Consider the following 23,537-nt stretch of genomic DNA (forward strand, 5'->3'; position numbering starts at 1 on the left):
AATCCCTCTGTTGTATGGGCCTATACTATAAATAACATCCAAATGTACAGTACACTGAACAAGGTAGACCCATTTTTCCCTCCGCAGATTTTTGGGATTTTTGTGATTAATCACGGCCAACACAATGAAATTATCTACTGTCTGTGTTCATCAGAAATTTAATTTAAGGCCCTCGGAGGTGATCTGTCCATTGAAGAAATACAAACTTCGCGTTCCTCGGAGGGGTTTATTCTGTGAAACTTTGCGGATATTTGATAAGAATGTACGCTTAGGATAATTTTGTTTATGATGGCTACAGTACATTGCTGTTATTGTTTTTCCTCTACCATTTCACATGATTCATTAGCTTGCCACAAGAATGCAGTTGTATTACACTATTTGCACATGCATCTTATAATTGTGTCTTGCTTATGACTTAAAACGTTGATAAACAGATTTCATCCAAAAAAGGCTAGCTTACTGATTAAACATTTTCTGAAAATCACGAGGTCAAACACCCATTCAAAGTTCACAGTGCATGGTTGACATCCTTCTTGCCTCATTTTTGGCGAAAAATTACCTTACATGTCATGATCCTGGCTAAGCTTTTTTTAACCACTAATAATAAATAGCATATAATTGTATTCTATATTGTATTGATCAAGCCCGTGATGTCAGAGGTCATGGTTCAGAATCGTGATAATGTTGTCTGTAATTCGATGCATTATAAACACATGTATGCAATACATCAATGATTCAATGTATATTATTCACAAGTCAAGACAATATTCAATTGGCATTACACACAAATACAAATTAAACTGTGGTCCAAAACTTTTAAAATTTACAATATACATAATCATTTTTACAAATTAATTCTGAACAAAAATTAATACTTGTTACTATAATTTGACTCAAAAGTTCTGCTGTGGGACATAAAATTTGACAATTTCAAACGCTAACACTTATATTAAACTCTGCGGTGGAGATTTCAGTGAGGGAAAATTTTACCCTCGGAGGAAACCAGCGATCATCGACTTTACCCCTCAGAGTGATTGAGGAAAGCGGGTCTAACTTGAGTGTACTTAAAGGTAAAGCACAAACCTTTGAAGAACCATTATTTCCTTGTGCATTGGCATAATCTGATGAAGTAAAGTTTCTGTGTCTATAAAACAGCACCACAAAAATGGCCTGCCTACTCTTTAAGATTTTTTTTCTAAACAGCCTTTAAAAGGCAGTAAATTGCACAAAAAAACACTGGTACTATAGCATGTATCTCATTTCAGAACTGTGACTTACGAGCACTACTTCCCAGCTTGCAGTAAATTTTCCACGGACAAGGGACCATAGTTACAGCCTGTTCTATACAGTAAAACCCAACCGGACAGATGATACATGTTGTATGGTTCTGTCCAGGGGCATATGTACCTGGTGCACATGGAGATGGCTGGGATGAACCTACAGGAGAACAAAAAAGTTAACATTCTGTATAATTAAGATACTCCAAGAAATAAAAGATGACCTGTGTTTCAAAAAGGACTTGCATACAATATGAAGGTACAAATGTGACGAGTGCACACATCATGAAGGTACAAATGCGACTTGCACACAAAATGAAGGTAAAGAGGGAACTACACATGTGACTTGCACACAACATGAAGGTGCAAATGTGACTTGCACACAATATGAAGGTACAAGTGTGATTTGCACACAATATAAAGGTACACATGTGACTTGCACACAATATGAAAGTACACATGTGACTTGCACACAATATGAAGGTACAAATGAGATTTGTACACAAAATGAAGGTAAAGATGGAGCTACATATGTGAATTGCACACAAAATGAAGGTAAAGATGGAGCTACACATGTGACTTGCACACAATATGAAGGTAAAGATGGAGCTACAAATGTGACTTTCACACAATATGAAAGTACACATGTGACTTTCACACAATATAAAGTACACATGTGACTTGCACACAATATGAAGGTACACATGTGACTTGCACACAATATGAAGGTACAAATGTGACTTGTACACAAAATGAAGGTAAAGATGGAGCTACATGTGACTTGCACACAAAATGAAGGTAAAGATGGAGCTACACATGTGACTTGCACACAATATGAAGGTAAAGATGGAGCTACAAATGTGACTTTCACACAATATGAAAGTACACATGTGACTTGCACACAATATGAAGGTACACATGTGACTTGCACACAATATGAAGGTACACATGTGACTTGCACACAAAATGAAGGTAAAGATGGAGCTACACATGTGACTTGCACACAAAATGAAGGTAAAGATGGAGCTACACATGTGACTTGCACACAATATGAAGGTAAAGATGGAGCTACAAATGTGACTTTCACACAATATGAAAGTACAAATGTGACTTGTACACAAAATGAAGGTAAAGATGGAGCTACACATGTGACTTGTACACAATATGAAGGTGCAAATGTGACTTGCACACAATATGAAGGTACAAATGTGACTTGCACACAATATGAAGGTGCAAATGTGACTTGCACACAATATGAAGGTGCAAATGTGACTTGCACACAATGTGAAGGTACCAATGTGACTTGCACACAATATGAAGGTACACATGTGACTTGTATAAAAAGGAAGGTAAAGATGGAGCTACACATGTGACTTGCACACAATATAAAGGTACACATGTGACTTGCACACAAAATGAAGGTAAAGATGGAGCTACACATGTGTCTTGCACACAAAATAAAGGTAAAGATGGAGCTACAAATGTGACTTCACACAATATGAAGGTACAAATGTGACTTGCACACAATATGAAGGTACAAATGGAGCTACACATGTGACTTGCACACAGTATGAAGGTGCAAACAGAGCTACACATGTGGCTTGCACACAATATGAAGGTACAAATGGAGCTACACATGTATGTAACTTGCACACAGTATGAAGGTACAGAAGGAGCTACACATGTGACTTGTACACAATATGAAGGTCCAAACGAAGCTACACATGTTACTTGCACACAGTATGAAGGTAAAATGGAGATACACATGTGTCTTGCACACAATATGAAGGTCCAAATGGAGTTCTTCATGTGACAAACAGTTTCATCAAAGTGAACATGTGGGCTTAATATTTTACTATTCCCCATCTTCTGACCAATTCACAGGTAAAGCATAACAAGGCAGGATGAATATAGATTCATATTCACAATTTTGACAAACTATGTCCTAGGATATGCCCGGTGTAATAAACTATTTCTTATTTGACATTGAAGTAATAGAACTCACCTTCTGGACAAAAGAAGCCTGGAGGGCAGGGAACTAAATCAGATTCTGTCATCCTTGTTGTAGGGCAATAATAGCCTGCTGTACAGGGCTGGGGTTGTTCTGATCTCTCAGGACACACATAGCCAGGGCTACACACCCCGCTGGGAGTAACCAGGCCAATCCTTGGCAGTACTCTCCGGCGGGGCATGGTAGGCAGTCAATCGAATACCAGTTGTCTTCAACAATGTTATGGCAGTCAAGACAGGTTTCGGAAAGGGCGACACTCATATCGTAAGGCATGTAATATCCAGCTCCACATGGCAAAGGCCGACCACCAATAAACAAACCAAATATATACATTTTATCATTCTTGTATTATCAGTATTTAAATTCTTTCATACAGTCAAACCCCTGGGCTCGAACTTGCTTGGCTAAAAATTCCTCAGTGAGTTGGACTGCAGGATGTATTAAGGACCGATTTTTTAATACTGAATGTAAGCATTCCAGCTTGGCTTGAATTTTTGAGGCTCAATGTATTTTTGGTCCCTAGGAGTACAAGCCAACAAGGTTTTACTGTACCATACATAAATATTTCCCAATCTGACATATGTTTTAAGTAAATCAGTCTATAAAAACATAACTCTATTTTGTTGAAATATATAGCAGTTTGCGTAAAAACTTCAAGCAAATGACTTCTGAAAAGGACAGACAGTGCAAGTTGAAAACTGCTGCAAAACAATGTAGACATAGAGCCCTACAGACATCAGTGATTGAAACTTATAAAAGAGAGAACCACATGGGTGAAAGTTGCAAATTTTCAAAATACTGAAAAATTAAGCTGGGGCCATGGTGCCTCAGGGCCCATGGTGGGTCCAGGGGTCCAGGGGGCTGGAAGCCCCCGGAAGCTCCAGGAATTAAGCATTTTAAAACACATTTCAAAGCCTTTCCTGTCTTTTAATCAATCAAGCTCTTTAGTATTATACCCTGGGGGTACAAACTTCATTGTTCAATTTTGACAGCAGTATTTCGATTTATTTCATTGTTTATTTTTTGCCTCCAATTTGTGGTATGTCGTAAAGTCGTAAAGGATACTGACTGTAAATATTCGGCGAAAACCGGCTTTTTCCGCCATCCAAGTTTTTGTTGGCGCGGAAACTGCCAAGGTTATTCGGAGAAGATTGGAATGACAATTCTTTTTTTACGAAAAGAAACGACTATTTTCGGAAACGTTCGGCTGATATCGCCGACAGAATTTTACCACTTATGGCAACGCTATTTATAGAACGAAATTGGGAAACCAGAAAATTTAACTTTGTTTTATCTTCGATTTTGAGTAGATCGCGATGTTGATAATGGGGTTTGGGGTACCCCCTCCACCCCCAGAAAAATTCCCCGGATTTACACGATTTAGAAAAATGATCCCTGAGAAGACGGAAAATACAGAATTCCGTATTAATACGGAAAACTTTCACCCATGTAACCACTGCTGAAAATGAAAGGGCATTGGCTTAAACCCTTATTGACATGTTAGTGGGTGATACGCTCATGTCACTTGCAAGGTGCACTGAAAAACCAGTCTGGCTTAATCCAAATAAAGGAACGCAGCTGAGGCAGCAAATGAGATGACATGATTGTTGCCTATATTCTTTAGATCATGTAAAATAATGAATTATCAAATACATTCTACAGCTTGAATTGACAATTCTAGGCTTTGAGGAAATACTGTATAATTATGGTGATTTTGGATAATCTGGTGCCTAGATCCTTTCTACACTAAACATAATATTTTGATCATGTAATAACCAGTGCTAAGGTTCAAGCATGAGTTACAACTGTAGACTTGATGTGACCTGACTTTGTCCTTAAACCAAACTGGTTGCAACATGCGCTCGGCACATCGTCTCCATATGGTGAACATAAAGGGGCAATCTATTTCAAAAAAGTGGTTCATAAGATATGGAACAGACACAATTTGTGACAGACAGACATACACACAGACAAACAACTTGAGGAAAAAACAATATGAACCCCCACACAATGACCACAACCCTGCCAAAACCTCTGGCAGGGGATAAGAAGAAAATCGAGAAATCTAAAACTGAGACATATTAACTCACCATTAATACAATAACTTCCTGCTGGACATGGGCCCATATATGTGGTTGGTACCCAAAACACATGAATCTTGGGGTGCAAGGTATAGGCTTACTGCCTGTAAAATGACAGGCATAGCCAGCAGGGCAGGGAACACAATTGCCCTGATCATCTTTGTATGTCCCTAAATGACAGAAATCCAAAAGACCTGCAAATTCAAGACTAAGCAGATTATTCATCTCTGTGATGTGTACAGGCAATAAACAATTAAAAATGGAAACGCTGTATTATAAATCCCGTTAATTTTAAGGTAATTAAAACAAGTGAGTAAAAGATAAAAAAAACAACTAAATTGAAGAAACTAAAAACTAAAAAACTAAGTAAGTTATAGTCAGTAACATCTCAATTTTAGTAATTAACATCTCTATTTTATTTGGATTAAACATACTGAACCCTTACTAAAAATATTCAGTTTCAATCCTTTTCTTCAGTTTTCTTTTTGTTACAGTGACATTGACCATTATGAGCCACAAATGCAGTTCCATAAAATATCCCCATGAATTCTGCCTATATACCATGTTTGGTCAAAGTATGTCAACCAAAACTAAAGATATATAATAGAACTTCAATTATTTTTCTATTTGTATGAACAGTACCCATGACCTTGACCCTAGGGGGGCCCGAAATGCAATCCCCTGAAAAGCTTCCAGAAACTCTTCCCAACAAAGTTTGGCCACAATATGTCAACCCAAACTAAATTTATTCAGTTTCAACTGCTTTAAATTCTTTTTTTAGTGAAAGTGACTTTGACCTTAGGGACCCTAAACATGATCCCAACTTTACCAACTTTGGTCAATGTCTGTATATCCTAACTAAAGAAATTGAGTTTAAACTGTTTTTGTTTTTTCTAATTTTAGAAACAGTGAAATTGACCTTGACCCCGGGGGCCCAAAACACAATCCCATTAAGTTCTCTTTAAACTCTTCCTACATGCCAAGTTTGGTAACAACATGTCAACCGAACTAAAAATATTCAGTTCCAACTGTTTTGTTTTTTTTCATTTTTAGTAACAGTGACCTTGACCCTAGGGGTCCTAAATGTAGTCCCATAATAGGTTTCCATAAACTCTTCCTATGTACCAAGTTTGGTTGCAATATGTCAACTCTAACTAAAGTTATTCAGTACCTACAGTTTTTCTATTTTTAGAAACAGTTACTTAGACTCTATGGGCCCCAAATGCAATCCCGTAAAAGGTCTCAATAAACCCTTCCTACATGTACATGTATATACCAAGTTATAAGCAATAGGCCGACCCTGAAGTTATACAGTCCCAAACAAAATATATTTAAAGTAACAGTGACCTTGACCTTAGAGGCCCCAAACACAATCAATTTTAAGGTCTCCATTTACTCCTTATATTTCTATATATCATGTTTGGTCAACCCTAACTAAAGTTATTCATTATTATCCATTTTCTAATTTAGAAAAAGTGACCATGTCTCTCGAAGCCCAAAATGCAATCACATGAAAGGTCTCTATAAACTCTTCCTATATACTAAAATTGGTTGCACTATGTCAAAAAAATGCAGTACCAACCATTTTTCTATTTTTAGTATTAGTGACTTTGACCTTGATCCTAATGGCCCCAAGGAAGTCCCATGAAAGGTCTCTAAAAACTCTTTCTATATAACAGTTTCGTCACCATATGTCAAACCTAATGCCGGCCCACCCCAACAATGGCATACTTCATTCGTATAACCAGGTTTGACTTTTTGAAAACCTGGTTTAAAATATAAAAAAGTGCCTGTCAAAAGCAATAAAAAAGTCAATCAACTCTGGTAAAAGACCGAAGGCGGGGTTCCGTTATCGGCATAAACTGCGCTATTTTTTATTTAAAATGGTGAAGAAATAGTGAAGTAATCTTTGTTTAAAGTCTTTATTCGAAGCAAAATATTGCCTTCTGACTTAGCTTTTATGACCCAATTTATCACATGGTATTATAACACACACTGATTTAAGAATGTGTAGTTTATTTGGCAGAACAAAATTTCTATATTAAGTAACAGTAGCCTTGACCTTTGAGGGAACGGACCTAAAAGCATTATCCTAAGCAAGCTCTCTGTATGTTCTTAATATACAATGAGTTTGGTGTCCATATGATGAAAGAAACTGTATTTATTCAATGGAAATAAAATTTCTATATTTAGTTACGTTGACCTTGACCTTTGGCGGAACAGACCCAAAAGCACTCTCAAGCGAGATTTCTACATGTTTTTACACTTTCTTTGGTGTCCATATGATGAACGAAACTCAAATAAATCCCCCGAATCCAAATTTCTATTTTATGTAATGGTGACCTTGACCTTTGACCGAAGGAACCCAAAAGCGAACCCTCTACATGTTCTTACGATACTACAAGTTTGATCCCCACAATGACATACGCCATTTAACTGAGAAGGCGGACCTGGTTCAACACCGGCAATCAGCAGAATATTTTTTAACCGAAAGCATCTGGTACTTTGCGAACCAATGAAACTGCCTCATTAATTACTCATGATTACGAGATTTTCCTAACCATATTGCCCACGGTGCACGACGGAGCATAGCGTAGTGAGTATTGGTTGTTTCTGACAATGGCCCCAAATATGAGTTTGAGTATCTTGTTCTGTTCATGAAGATGGAAGAATATATGAGCCAAATCGCGCGATTCTGGGCCTTCGGACATATTTTTGCTATTACAATGTTTTAAGGTATTTGAATGCCATGTAATTTCAGAAAGATCATCTGAAATTTTCATGATGATATCACTTAATTTGCGTAAGTTACATGTTTACAAGTGAGATCATGTAAAATATCAATATTACAACTAGCTTATAATTTAAATTATTTTCTTATCAAAGAATCTTTAAGGAACATAAATTAAGATAAAAATAATGAATCATTTTTGTATTTTTAATACATTTGGCCATTTTAAACATAGACTATCAATCCAGTCAAAATATGTCGTGACGAAATCCATGGTTGCTATGGAAACATGCTTAAACCAATGGTCAGAAATTGTCGAGAAAATGATGCACCAATGACAAACCTTAAAAAGAAAGAAGTCAGGAAGAAATTGATTTACATAGAAAAAATCATTATTTTTGGCATTTTTTGTTAATGATTATTTCTTTTGTAATAATTATGTCCGAGGGCCCAAAATCGTGCAATTCCGCTCATATACAAAAAAACTAAGGCCAATATAAATTTATTAAAAAGAAATGATAATTTCACCATTGAATGTAATGTGTTCATGCTCTTTCTTATTGCATAAGGGACCATATACATGCGTTCCTAAATGAACCATGAACACAATAGTAACAAGTGAATGTTATACATCAACACTGTCAAGGTATGAATTAATCACTGTTTCTGGAAAGTACCAGGCCGATAGGCAAATAAAGACAATTCGAGTTAATAAATTTCAGGGGCAGTGGAAAAAAAGGAGGCATGTGGAAATGAAAATCTAGCAATTAATTCATAGTCTCCTAAATCTATTAGCCAGGTGTTGATAAATCCACTCGCCCGCTTGCATTTGCAAGTGAATATCGAGGTCGGACGAGTATAAATTCAATCAAACTTGTTCGCCCGGGCGAGTAAGATTCTCTAAATTAAAACATGAATCCATTTCATTTTCGAAAACCTAATTATTGTGGAAAAACACCAATGTAAAAACAGTCAAACTGAACTCGGAAATATGACGTCATGATGGGAAAGTATAATTTTTTATCAAATGCACATAAACTGCATTCAGTTTAACTGATTATACATTGAAGATGAAGTGTCAGGGAATGGAAGCAATCTAATTATAATAATTAATTGAATTATAAAATGATTATTAAATTAATTATAAGAATGTTTTTAATAGTTTGTAAACGATAAAAAAACGCTAATAGACTGTCACAGTCTGGTTCTCTTCTTCTGTTTAATTTAATCACGCAGTTAAAAAATGCTGTTACAATAATCAAGCACTGATTGTGTCTGTTAAATATGTAGAGCAAGTATATTTTGTGCAGGGGCGAGTAGATTTTTAGGAAATCCAAGAAAAATACATGCACTGAAAACTAGAACTGAAACCTACCATCTACACAGACCTTCCTCTCAATCTCAAGGCAAGGTTCCCTAAGCCTAGCAGCTGTTCGCCCACTCCATCCACACCAGTAACCATTTACGCAATTGCCCACGTCAACGCTTTTTGTACATTCCCTGTGAAGGGGACATGCAACGCAGGTAACACCATCACTCTGGTAGCCAAATGGACAAAAATAGGACCGTCCTGAAATCATGATCAACAAGAAATATATGGAATGATATACATGATTCATTTTTCTGTATATAATTGTAGTGTAGCTAAATCAAATTTAAATCAGTACCATTTATTGAATAACATCCATGTTGTGGCCAAAATTGTGAATTGATCATAAAATCGTTTTGAAGATGAGTAATGTAAATAATGAATAACCCATATAATTTGCTATATGTTATACAGCAACAAAAGTTCATAAATATTAATGTTTTTTTTTTTTTTTTTTATCATAAACATTAGGCTTTCATTGGAAATTATGAATGATTCACAAAAGGGAACAAATTGTAAATTCCATGCAATTGCATGACAAAATTACAGCCTGGACACAACCAACAATACTCTTTGTGCATATGTAGCATTTCATAATGATTCAACTCAGTGTGACCTTGAACTTTGAGGTAGGGTCATGGGTCTTGCACGGGCCACATCACTTTATTTACAAAACACATGTTCCATAATATTTTAAAATCCCTCTGTGCATGACCAAGCTACATCCCAGACACAGACAACCAGACAGACAGACTCCAGTGTGTGTATACCACGTGATAAATTACGTCATAAATGCTACGTCGGAAGGCAATATTTTGCTTCGAATGATCAATTGAAACACCCTAGGCTATTTTCCGAAGAGGTTCAACGTCAGAGAAGGCCAAGTAGCAAATGACGTTGCGGTCAAAGAGGGGTATTTAATGCAACCTTTTTTTCTGTATTGACACAATTCCTAGTTAATGACCTAATTGTAGATTCACTTAAGTTCCGGTGTTTTATGAATGAATACATTAAAAGCCAAGTTATGGATGAATGAAACGGGAGGATAAAGATGACCTTGACTCAAACCCCCTTAAAAAGCAATCTCAAACTAGTTCTTCACATAAGCTTCCTTAATAACTCACTGGGTTAATTATTTCACTAACTATCAATATAAAGTTACGTTTTTGGGCCTAAAAACACTAACATTCGTTTCGGGTTACCCAACCCTACCTAGGAAATAGGGGCCGACTCTACCGTTTTTATTGTCAGTTGCTAAAAAAAACTTAAAAACCAACCAAAGAAACCCAACTTTTAATGCCATTTACAGAATATAACTTTAACACCATTCTCCAATGATGAGAATAAAATTCTTATATAAAGTCTAAACAATCAGAAATTATAGCCAATTAATTTGTTGTATGAGCAAGTTCAATCTGCAGCTTCATATAAGCTATATTCACACTAAGATTCATCACTATCCATCAATTCTACCTAAGTTGTTGGGCAGAAAAACATTTTTCTATTTTTAGGAACAGTGACCTTGACCCCACCTCCCAAGCTAGCTCTTCACATAAGCTACCTTCGCTCTAAATTCATCAATATCTATCAATGCTAACTAAAGTTATTGGGCAGAAACCATTTTTCTATTTTTAGTAACAGTGACCTTGACCCCACCCCCCTCAAAAAAAAAATTCCAAGCTTGCTCTTCACATAAGCTACTAGTACCTACACACAAAAATTTCGTCAATATCTATCAATCCTAACTAAAGTTATTGGGCAAAAAACATTTTTCTATTTCAAGTAACAGTGACCTTGACCTTAGCCCCTCCCCACTCAAAAGCAATTCCAAGCTAGCTCTTCACATAAGCTACCTACACACTAAGTTTCATCAATATTTATCAATGCTAACTTATGTTATTGGGCAGAAACCATTTTTATGTTTAGTAACAGGCGACCTTGATCTTAGCCCCACCCCCCTCAAAAGCAATCCCAAGCTAGCTCTGTACATAAGCTACCTACACACCAAATTTCAACAATATCGGTCAATGCTAACTAAAGTTATTGGGCAGAAACCATTTTTCTAGTTTAAGTCACAGTGACCTTGACCATTTTTCTATTTTAAGTAATAGTGACCTTGACCTTAGCCCCTTCCCACTCAAAAGCAATCCCAAGCTAGCTCTTCACATAAGCAACTTACACACCAAGTTTCATCAATATCGGTCAATGCTAACTAAAGTTATTGGGCAGAAACCATTTTTCTATTTTAAGTAACAGTGACCTTGACCTTAGCCCCTCCCCCCTCAATAGCAATCCCAAGCTAGCTCTTCACATAAGCTACCTACACACCAACTTTCCTCAATATCTATCAATCCTAACTTAAGTTATTGGGCAGAAACCATTTTTCTATTTTTAGTAACAGGCGACCTTGACCTTAGCCCCACCCCCCTCAAAAGCAATCCCAAGCTAGCTCTTCCCATAAGCTACCTACACACCAAGTTTCATCAATATCTGTCAATGCTAACTAAAGTTATTGGGTGGAAACCATTTTTCTATTTTAAGTAACAGTGACCTTGACCATTTTTCTATTTTAAGTAATAGTGACCTTGACCTTAGCCCCACCCCACTCAAAAGCAATCCCAAGCTAGCTCTTCACATAAGCTACATACACACCAAGTTTCATCAATATCTGTCAATGCTAACTAAAGTTATTGGGCAGAAACCATTTTTCTATTTTAAGTAACAGTGACCTTGACCTTAGCCCCTCCCCCCTCAATAGCAATCCCAAGCTAGCTCTTCACATAAGCTACCTACACACTAACTTTCCTCAATATCTATCAATCCTAACTAAAGTTATTGGGCAGAAACCATTTTTCTATTTTTAGTAACAGGCGACCTTGACCTTAGCCCCACCCCCCTCAAAAGCAATCCCAAGCTAGCTCTTCCCATAAGCTACCTACACACCAAGTTTCATCAATATCTATCAAGGATGTTACCCTAACCAAATCATTTTTTTAAGCCTTGGGCAGAAACCATTTTTGCTATATTTAGTCACCTTTACCTTGACCCTTACCCCCTTAAAACCAATACAAGGCTTCCTTTTTAGATAAGCTACCTGCACACTAAGTTTCAATACTATTCATTAATCCGAACTTAAGTTCTGGGGTGGATACCAGCCACTCAATGACTTATTCTAATAACCCGGTTTTCAATAAAAACCTGGTTAAACCACTGAGCACATGGGTTCAATATATTACAACTATCCAGGCCAGCTGATTCTGAAGAAAAGATTTTTAAAGCTTTCCATGAAGTCCAAAAGTAAAAAGTAGCCCCGCTCCCTGGCGCAGACAATGCGAATGTCTGTCGGACATGTCCGGTATATTACCATTTTGACCGACGAAACTTTTGTTTTGGTTGGTCACAATGTCCGGTGAAAAATTAGTTTAATTTTCAGAAAATTTACTTTCAGCTTCTAACCCGTACGAAAATTCCAACTGTAATACAGCTGTAAAAGACCCGTAAATGAGGAGTAAAGTCACATTTACAGGTGTAAACCGCCTGGAAAATGAATTTGAGCAGGAAAAGCATTTATATTTACAGGCGTAATTTTTCATTGTGCAGGCGGAATTTCTTATTTTACAGGTGTAAAAAAAAATCCGACTGTAAATTTCAACTTTGAATACTTTCATGTCTTAATTTACATCAGAGTAGTGCTATTTGGACCTGTGAAACAAATTACAGCTGTAAAAATGATCATAGAAATTTTCTGAGCCTAATTGTGTAGAAAAAGAAGTTAACTATTTCATACACTGCTGTTAATTTAAACTTAGGTGTTTTTGTAGAGAATAAAAGATAAAAGTGGAAAATGAGTGTAAAAATACTTTCATCTTTATTGAAGCAGTGCATTAAAATATCTTTTAAAAACTAATTATTTCATTGTAAAGTTAACATTTTGAACTTAAAATATTCTGCACTTCAAACTCTTTTTAATATGACTTAAATTGAGAAAAAAAATTCTGTTTAATTTCAGAATTAATTTTTGTCAAATAACCCTGTTGGTGCTTGAATAAATGATTGCATACAACAAATCAATTTTGTTATATTTCTACTAAATGTAATTTCTTGGTAATATTTCTAAATATAGTCATGATTTAATTTGTTATATCAGACTCAGTTACACTTGTAGTACAATTCGTTATATTTTATCACCTTTCTGTATCTTTAATTTAAAGTTGAATTAAAAGAGTAAAATCTAGCTGCTCAATGGGTAGACGAACCGGATATGAGTTTTTTCGGGAGGAAAAAAATATGGCTTAAGATGCGAAATATAGATTTTTTTTACCTGATGTTTAGCTTCTTTTTTGTAATTTATAACAGTTGGTCACATCTAACCAAGAAGATCTAAACCTGTTATAATGGGGAATTACAAAACTTATTTAGATAAGAGGCTTAAAATCAAGGTTTAGGCTGATGTAACTTAATACTGTTTGTAACATTGCGACAGGTAAGAATTTGGTGCGACAGGTAAACTTTCAGTGTTTACCTGTCGCAATGTCCTGTGAAGAAAAAAAGTTTTCGCATTGTCTGCTGGAGGCCATGTTTTTTTTACGAATCAACATAAGTTGAAGGAATTTGATAGAGGGTCATTTAAAAATCATTTCTGTGAAACTATTTTTAGGTCGGGCAAGTGGATTCTGAGGAGAAGCCATGCTTTTTACAAATCAACATTGGGTGAAAGAATTTGATACTGGGTCACCGAAGGAGCATTTCCCTGAAAAAATGTTGAAAATCAGCCAACAATTTCGCAGAAGAAGATATTCAAAGTTTTTAAGTTCTGCATGGAACCACTTTTATTAAAGGAATATGGAAAAGGACAACCTTAGAAACATTCTTGCAAAGTTTGGTTGAAATTGTCCCTGTGCTTTAGGAGAAGTTGTTTGAAGGAAAATGACGACTGATGAAACGGACAACCACCCTATCACAATAGCTCAAACTGAGCATGAAGCTCAGCACTTTGTGCTCAGGGTGCTGAGGTGAGCTTAAAACTGTACATATATCCATTATCAATAAATAAGCCTGAATTTATATTCAAAATCACAGAGCTACAGATAACTTTTTTACTTAAAGTGTATTTTACACCCTTATGCAATCAAGTAAAGTGTATGGTACACCCTTGGGTATTCATTAAAGTGTAATGGCGATTTCTAAAGTGTATTGATACAATAAATTACAAAATTGAATGACTTATTTTACTTAATGAACTTTATAGTACAAATTATATAAGAACTTACACAAAATTGAAATGTTGCTCAGCTAATTACAAGTCCGGATTTATTTAATTAAAACATTTTTACTACATGTACTTTGCTTCTTGGCTTACAACCTTCTATAAGTCTGTCAGGATAGTGTATCGATTTGTCAACAAACCAGTCAAAACCGCTAGCGTAAAACGGTAAAAAATACTCGGTAGAACTTGACATGCCCTATTTTTTTTTAATCGTACCGGTACAAACAGTGTTAAGAGTTTTTATACTTTAGATAGGAATTTCTCCCACCTCAGATAAGTAGATCCAATAATTTAACCATGCTAGATATTCTTATCTTGCCCACGGGCGAAGATAAAATGCCCATATGGAACTCCTTTTAATGGTCACCACATTGTAATAACCTCCCTTGTTGAAGACTGTCGTCAGTACCATCAAGGAAATCTTGTCTTAATGGTAATATTTAGAATGGCGATTAATTATTTCTCGCTTCAAATGTCACCATAAAAACAGTTTTCACGCACCATTTAAGAAATAATGCTTCATTCTCCTATTTAAACTATTTAAAAAGACCGATTTGACTATTAACATTAACTGGATCACTGCGCGGATATCCATGACAACCACGTGCTATCGTATATCAATACGCAATTATTTTCACTAAGCACAAAAGAGTTCCAGCAAATAATACATTTTTACTTAATTTTGTTTAAATGAGGTGGGAGAAAAAACATCTACCAGCCGCTAGTGTAAGATAGGTTAATCCCGACCCTCGCGCAGGGTGTTTTGCGTAAACCTCGTTTCCGCAAAACACTCTACGCTCGGGTCGGAATGAACCTATCTTACAATCTCGGCCATGGAAGATACTTATAATCTTTATGATAATCACTTAACAACATTTTTCATTAATCAAAATTCATATTTTGCTAATTGAAAGCCTGTTAAGCTTAAGAAGTTTCAAGAAATTGGGGCCTTGGGATTTGTTAATTCCTTTTACTATACTTCATTTAACTAAGTTAATAGCAGTCATCAAAATTACTTGTTTGGATAAACAAGCCCGGATTCTTATCTAAATGCTTTGCATTACTTTTTTAACAAGCCCTGCTATATAAAATCCAGAATTTGAGCAAGCCCATAAAGCAGTTGACCTGAATTTGACAGGGCACGCAGGCTTGTGCTAATTTTGACCACTGATGAAGGGTGCTTATTTTAGTCACCATGTGGTCGGTTGGTTTGTCTGTTGCAATTTCCCTTGTCTGGAGCATAACTTCAAAACTACTGAATGGAATTTAATACAGTGATAAAACTTAGTGAGATGAAGTGCAGGAACCGTATCTCTATTTTAGCTTATTACAGAGTAATTGCCCTTTCTTACTTTTTCTTAGCAGGAGGCAAAATTTGAAATCTTCTGGATGGATTTTTAATCAAACTTTATTTTTTATGAATACTCCATCTAGTAAAATCAAGGTGATTGCAGAGCTACAGATAAGGGTCGTAATGGGCGTAAATACACAAAAATAGCCCATTACGACATAAAATCAAACAGCTGTTCATACCTGTACGATTAAAAATAATAAATAGGGCGTAATGTCCGAGTATTTTTACCATTCTAGCTAGCCCTTTTGACTAAATTTTAAACAGGTTTGTTAAAATTGATTCACTATCCTAAGAGACTTACAGAAGGCTATAAGCCAAGAAGTTAGTAAAGATGTATAAATTAATCAGGTCTTGTAATTTGCTGAGCAACATTCCAATTTTGTGTAAGTGGTTATATAAATAAAGTCTTAACAAAGTAAATATAACGCAAGTTATTGAAAAACCAAAATAGTGACCTTAGTTTTTGAATCCTGTTATAAAGGACTTAAGAAGTTTCGAGAAATTGGGGCCTGCTGTTAAAACAGTACAAAAGTAAAGTGGTTGCTTTTTCATGAATAGTTGCTGATTCAATTCATGGCTGCGTCATACTGAAAGGCAGTACCAGTAGCTAGCTTGCCTGGCTCTTGGCATTAAAAGGATATATATGGAGTACTTAGTCCTGGTATTAACCAAGAAAGTTTTGCTTGAAAAATACCTCAACAATTATTTCTTTACATGACAGCAAACATCTCAAAATAAATATTTTTTTCAGAAAGACATCTCACCTTCATGGCAGAATTGCAAATTTGGGCAATTTTGTGGAGGGAAAATAATACAGCCCTCATCATCACATCCACACATCTGCCCCACGCACAGGGAAGTATATCTCCCCACCCTTCTACAGCTAGACCCAGCTGGACAAGGCTTACAAAAGGCCTGGCCGACCTCATCCTGGTATTCAGTGTGCTCTGCACATAGCTTTGAAATTCCCTTAACTGCAATTAAACAATGTGACATTGACTTATTTGATAACACTCTAAAAACAAGAATATTCATGATGTCCAGAAACCACATCATAGGATCCTTGTCAACATGGTACTCATATTGCCAGTTTTTATTGCACCTGATTTTGCTTCAAGATGCACTCTTACTCCAAAATAGGAAGTACCATAATTAATACAATTGTTTTAATTTACCAAAAAGGATGAATAAATATTGTAAACAATGGTTTTCATGAAGGATAATGTGTTTAATTTGCAAGAAATATTGCAGAATACACAGTATTTCTTCCTTTAGAGACGTGATCATCTCCAATCTCCATATATCTTTATAAGGACCCACCAGTCATTTAATATTTGCCAGATTTCGGCTATCAGATACTTGGTTACAATCTTGTTATCAGTAATTAATATTTTCCATAAAGGCATTATTTTAAGTAAGTTAAAGTTTAAGGTTTAATATCACTCAAAATTTATGTTTGTTACATACATGTGCATGTATAGTGATTTTAAATAAGAGTTACACTTCAAGTGCATGCTCCTCACTTTGAGGTTGGAAATTTTAGCAGCAATTCTACCAAAGATATAGAGGGTAAAACTGACTGTTTCAGCACAAGATCATTATATATTTTACTGAGTGAGCACCAAAATGTTTATTTCAGAAGTGGTGTAGCCATGAGCAAAATATTCACTTTGGGTGTTCATAACGTGAAATAATATCGCAACCTTGCACTAAAAGAACCAATTATTCTTTTTATTATATGCCTAAAAAATTTAATGATACATGACATTTGAGGTATATGACCACGTTCCTCCGAAAAGAAAATAATGTCAGCGCCAATAATGTGATTTTCATGAAACTTGGAACAAACTATTGTCAATGACTGTACTTTAACAGTGTTTATTTTTTGAAATAATCCCTTAGTTTGTTGATTTACAGCACCCCCTAAGCAGACACATACATTTTGGTGCAAACGTTGATAAAACAAACTGTGAAACAATATAATTTTACAGCTTTTTTTGTATAAAAAAAAAAACAGAATATATTTTTTTCAGGCCGTCAACCAAGTTTTGGGGAAAATATAGTAAAAAATGTACGAAATTTTGTCCAAAAATATAGGAGGTTTTGGCATTTTCTGGGCAAAATTTAGGAATTTTAAGGTTGAAAAATCCACTTTAATAGGTATGTAAGTGAACATTTACTTACTTGTTTATTGGCTATAATCATAAAATTGGTGTTTTACTTAACCCAGATTCCTTAAAGGGACTGTACACCACCAGATTGGCACCAAAAAAAGTTTTTTCTGTTACAAATCTCAGGACAATTATTTAATAAAATATTTTACTCTTTGATACCATAATTGTAAAAAAAATACCAAAATGTAAAAAAAAATCGAGTCGGAGACCGGGTTCGAACCGGGGTCGCCAAAAGTGCAGTCCAGTGTTGTATCCACTGTGCTACAAGGGCTTACCCTTAACGGTTGGAATATTTCAGCTGTATACCTAACTTGGTAATATCATGTGATAACATCGACTAGCCAATCACGCATAAGGAATGAATTCTACTAGGTAGACATACCTAGTAATCTTTTTTAAGCGAAAAATACCAAAAAAAAACAGCAAAAAATAAATTAATTGTAAACTATGTGGTACTTCAGTAAGTAAGTTTCAATGCATTGTACACATCGATACCAAGCTTATGTCAGTTTTCTCTATTTCATCATACAGAGTACAGCCCCTTTAAACCTCTCCATCAAGGCAGACAATGCTGCAGCAACACAACTGTGGTCATCAAAGTGGACACCATTAAGATTTGATGTTTGTCATACTCTTCATCAAAGGTGTCCAGATGGATAACCAAGGGTGTACAACAGCAATTCTGAATGATGGTGATGGTTTGGAGGATAAAGACAGTCTTAAACTGTAAATAAACAATATCTAAAGGCAGTATCAATCCTTTGAATGATTTCAAACATATCCCAGCACCACTTTTCAAGAAAAATCTAGGAAAAAAATCCAAAATATAGGAAATATATGAGGTTTTGAAAAATATAGGAAATTTCTCAAAAATATAGGAAAATAAAGGAAATGGTTGACGGCCTGTTTTTTGTATGCTGAATGAATAAGCTTATAATTTTAGTATGAGTATATAACGAAAAAGTTACTACAGGATTATTTCAATTAATATACACCGCATTCAAGCAGTCATTGACAATTGTTTGTTCCAAGTTTCATAAACATCGGCCAACATTCACTTTTTTCTGAGAAACTTGGTCTGTACCTTAATGCTGTTGTTTTTTAAAAGCACGCCAAACTATATGTGAAAGTAAGTTTTTTTCAGGAATTATGTCTTGAAAAATTGTGTCCCTGTTTGATATAGTGAAATATCAATTTTATTTAACTGATAAATCTCTATAAACCACCCTAACCAATATAATGAAACTCTTTAAAACCACCAGAAAGCATATAATTCAACTCCATAAACCACTGAAAAGCATACAATAGATCTCTATAAACCACCGGAAAGCTTATAATAGATCTCTATAAACCACGGGGAAGCATATGATAGATCTCCATTAAACCACTGGAAAGCATATAATAGATCTCTATTAACCACGGGGAAGCATATGATAGATCTCCATTAAACCACTGGAAAGCATATAATAGATCTCTAATAACCACTGGAAAGCATATAATAGATCTCTATAAACCACTGAAAAGCATATAATAGATCTCTACAAATCACTTGAAAGCATATAATAGATCTCTATTTACCACTGGAAAGCATATAATAGATCTCTATAAACCACTGGAAAGCATATAATAGATCTCTATAAACCACTGGAAAGCATATAATAGATCTCTATAAAACACTGGAAAGCATAATTATTTTTTTATAACAGATCTCTATAAACCACTGGAAAGCATATACTAGATCTCCATTAAACCACCAGAAAGCATATAATAGATCTCTATAAACCACCAGAAAGCATATAATAGATCTCCATTAAACCACCAGAAAGCATATAATAGATCTCTATAAACCACCAGAAAGCATATCATAGATCTCTAAAAACCACTGGAAAGAATATAATAGATCTCTATTTACCACTGGAAAGCATAATTTTTTATTTATAATAGATCTCTACAAACCATTGGAAAGCATATAATAGATCTCCATTAAACCACCAGAAACCATATAATAGATCTCCATTAAACCACCAGAAAGCATATAATAGATCTCTATAAACCACCAGAAAGCATATAATAGATCTCTATAAACCACTTGAAAGCATATAATAGATCTCTACAAACCACTTGAAAGCATATAATAGATCTCTATTTACCACTGGAAAGCATATAATAGATCTCTATAAACCACTGGAAAGCATATAATAGATCTCTATAAACCACTGGAAAGCATATAACAGATCTCTAAAAACCACTGGAAAGCATATAATTGATCTCTATAAACCACTGGAAAGCATATCATAGATCTCTTTAAACCACTTGAAAGCATATAATAGATCTCTACAAACCACATGAAAGCATATACTAGATCTCTATAAACCACTGGAAAGCATATAATAGATTTCTATAAACCACTGGAAAGCATATAATAGATCTCCATTAAACCACTGGAAAGCATATAATAGATCTCTACAAACCACATGAAAGCATAAACTAGAACTCTATAAACCACTGGAAAGCATATAATAGATCTCTACAAACCACATGAAAGCATATAATAGATCTCTACAAACCACTGGAAAGCATATCATAGATCTCTATAAACCACTGGAAAGCATATACTAGATCTCTATAAACCACTTGAAAGCATATAATAGATCTCTACAAACCACATGAAAGCATATACTAGTTCTCTATAAACCACTGGAAAGCATATACTAGATCTCTATAAACCACTTGAAAGCATATAATAGATCTCTACAAACCACATGAAAGCATATACTAGATCTCTATAAACCACTGGAAAGTATATCATAGATCTCTATAAACCACTGGAAAGCATATAACAGATCTCTAAAAACCACTGGAAAGCATATAATAGATCTCTATAAACCACTGGAAAGCATATCATAGATCTCTATAAACCACTTGAAAGCATATAATAGATCTCTACAAACCACATGAAAGCATATACTAGATCTCTATAAACCACTGGAAAGCATATCATAGATCTCTATAAACCACCGGAAAGCATATAATAGATCTCTATAAACCACCGGAAAGCATACAATAGATCTCTATAAACCACTGGAAAGCATATAATAGATCTCTACAAACCACTTGAAAGCATATAATAGATCTCTATAAACCACCAGAAAGCATATAATAGATCTTTATAAACCACTGGAAAGCATATAATAGATCTCTACAAACCACTTGAAAGCATATAATAGATCTCTATAAACCACCAGAAAGCATATAATAGATCTCCATTAAACCACCAGAAAGCATATAATAGATCTCTATAAACCACCAGAAAGCATATAATAGATCTCTATAAACCACTGGGAAGCATATGATAGATCTCTATATACCAATGGAAAGCATATAATAGATCTCTATAAACCACTGGAAAGCATATAATAGATATTTAAAAACCACTGGAAAGCATATAATAGATCTCTAAAAACCACTGGAAAGAATATAATAGATCTATATAAACCACTAGGAAGAATATGATAGATCTCTATATACCACTGGAAAGCATATAATAGATCTCTATAAACCACTGGAAAGCATATAATAGATATTTAAAAACCACTGGAAAGCATATAATAGATCTCTAAAAACCACTGGAAAGCATATAATGGATATAAACCACTGGAAAGCATATAATAGATCTCTATAAACCACTGGAAAGCATATTAAAGATCTCTATAAACCACTGGAAAGCATATAATAGATCTCTGTAAACCACTTGAAAGCATATAATAGATCTCTATAAACCACCAGAAAGCATATAATAGATCTCTATAAACCACTTCAAAGCATATAATAGATCTCTATAACCACATGAAAAGCATATAATAGATCTCTATAACCACTGGAAAGCATATAATAGATCTCTATAAACCACTGAAAAGCATATGATAGATCTCTATAAACCACTGGAAAGCATATAACAGATCTCTAAAAACCACCATAAAGAATGTAATAGATCTATATAAACCACTGGGAAGCATATAATAGATCTCTATAAACCACTGAAAAGCATATAATAGATCTCTATAAACCACTGGAAAGCATATAATAGATCTCTACAAACCACTTGAAAGCATATAATAGATCTCTATAAACCACTGGAAAGCATATAATAGATCTCTATAAACCACTGGAAAGCATACAATAGATCTCTATAAACCACTGGAAAGCATACTATAAATCTCTATAAACCACTGGAAAGCATATAATGGATCTCTATAAACCACTGGAAAGCATATGATAGATCTCCATAAACCACTGGAAAGCATATAGTAGATCTCTATAAACCACTAGAAAGCATATAATAGATCTCTATAAACCACTGAAAAGCATAGAATAGATCTCTATAAACCACTGGAAAGCATATAATAGATCTCCATAAACCACTGAAAAGCATATAATAGATCTCTATAAACAACCGGAAAGCATATAATAGATCTCTATAAACCACTGAAAAGCATATAATAGATCTCTATAAACCACCTGAAAGCATATAATAGATCTCTATAAACCACTGGAAAGCATATAATAGATCTCTATAAACCACCGGAAAGCATATAATAGATCTCTATAAACCACCGGAAAGCATATAATAGATCTCTATAAACCACAGGAAAGCATATAATAGATCTCTATAAACCACTGAAAAGCATATAATAGATCTCTATAAACCACTGAAAAGCATATAATAGATCTCTATAAACCACTGGAAAGCATATAATAGATCTCTATAAACCACCGGAAAGCATATAATAGATCTCTACAAACCAGTGTGCGAAATTAACCTTTTTTACCTGGTAGCCAATGGGGCTACAGACTTTGAGATTTCTGTAGCCCAAGCCAGACTTCCATAGCCCACCGGTTAACAGAAAAACGCATCTTGAGTACCTTGTATGGTTAAAAACAAGGAATGATATGACAACTGTACAGTATCTTATTATATTTTGTATAAAATGCAAGTATGGTGGTTGTGTGGTCCTGTGTTGCCAGGGGGCAGGGGGGCTGGTGGTGGTTCAATGGGGGGGGGGGGCTGGTTCTGTCAAGGCAGTTGGATTGTTGATGAAGGGGGAGGATGGAAGTCCTGTCAACATGTGCTGCTTGTGGCATTAGTGACAGGATTTTACAAACATCTATTTCATAATTTTCGGTGATTATTTAAAAAAAAACACACAACAAAAACAACATCCAAACTTTAATATCTCACTAAAACAAAAAAAAAGTATTGACAGTCCGAAATAT

The 23,537-nt window shown here is 35.0% G+C and overlaps 2 protein-coding genes across 2 annotated transcripts in view; both read right to left on the reverse strand.

The window, feature by feature from the left end:
• LOC128226665 (uncharacterized) overlaps positions 1-3,390 on the reverse strand; it is a 43,996-nt gene extending 40,606 nt beyond the window's left edge. Inside the window, exons 1-2 of the mRNA XM_052936647.1 lie at positions 3,283-3,390; positions 1,279-1,437 (exon numbers count right to left, since the gene is read on the reverse strand). Coding sequence (XP_052792607.1) covers positions 1,279-1,437; positions 3,283-3,334 — 211 coding nt within the window. The 5' untranslated portion in view covers positions 3,335-3,390. The remainder of the gene's footprint in view (positions 1-1,278; positions 1,438-3,282) is intronic.
• Positions 3,391-3,410: 20 nt separating this feature from the next.
• LOC128226674 (uncharacterized) overlaps positions 3,411-23,537 on the reverse strand; it is a 32,354-nt gene continuing 12,227 nt past the window's right edge. Inside the window, exons 4-7 of the mRNA XM_052936656.1 lie at positions 16,854-17,063; positions 9,476-9,670; positions 5,379-5,563; positions 3,411-3,497 (exon numbers count right to left, since the gene is read on the reverse strand). Coding sequence (XP_052792616.1) covers positions 3,411-3,497; positions 5,379-5,563; positions 9,476-9,670; positions 16,854-17,063 — 677 coding nt within the window. The remainder of the gene's footprint in view (positions 3,498-5,378; positions 5,564-9,475; positions 9,671-16,853; positions 17,064-23,537) is intronic.

The sequence above is a fragment of the Mya arenaria genome, chromosome 1 (genome assembly GCF_026914265.1).
Source record: "Mya arenaria isolate MELC-2E11 chromosome 1, ASM2691426v1".
NCBI classification, from domain to species: Eukaryota; Metazoa; Mollusca; class Bivalvia; order Myida; family Myidae; genus Mya; species Mya arenaria.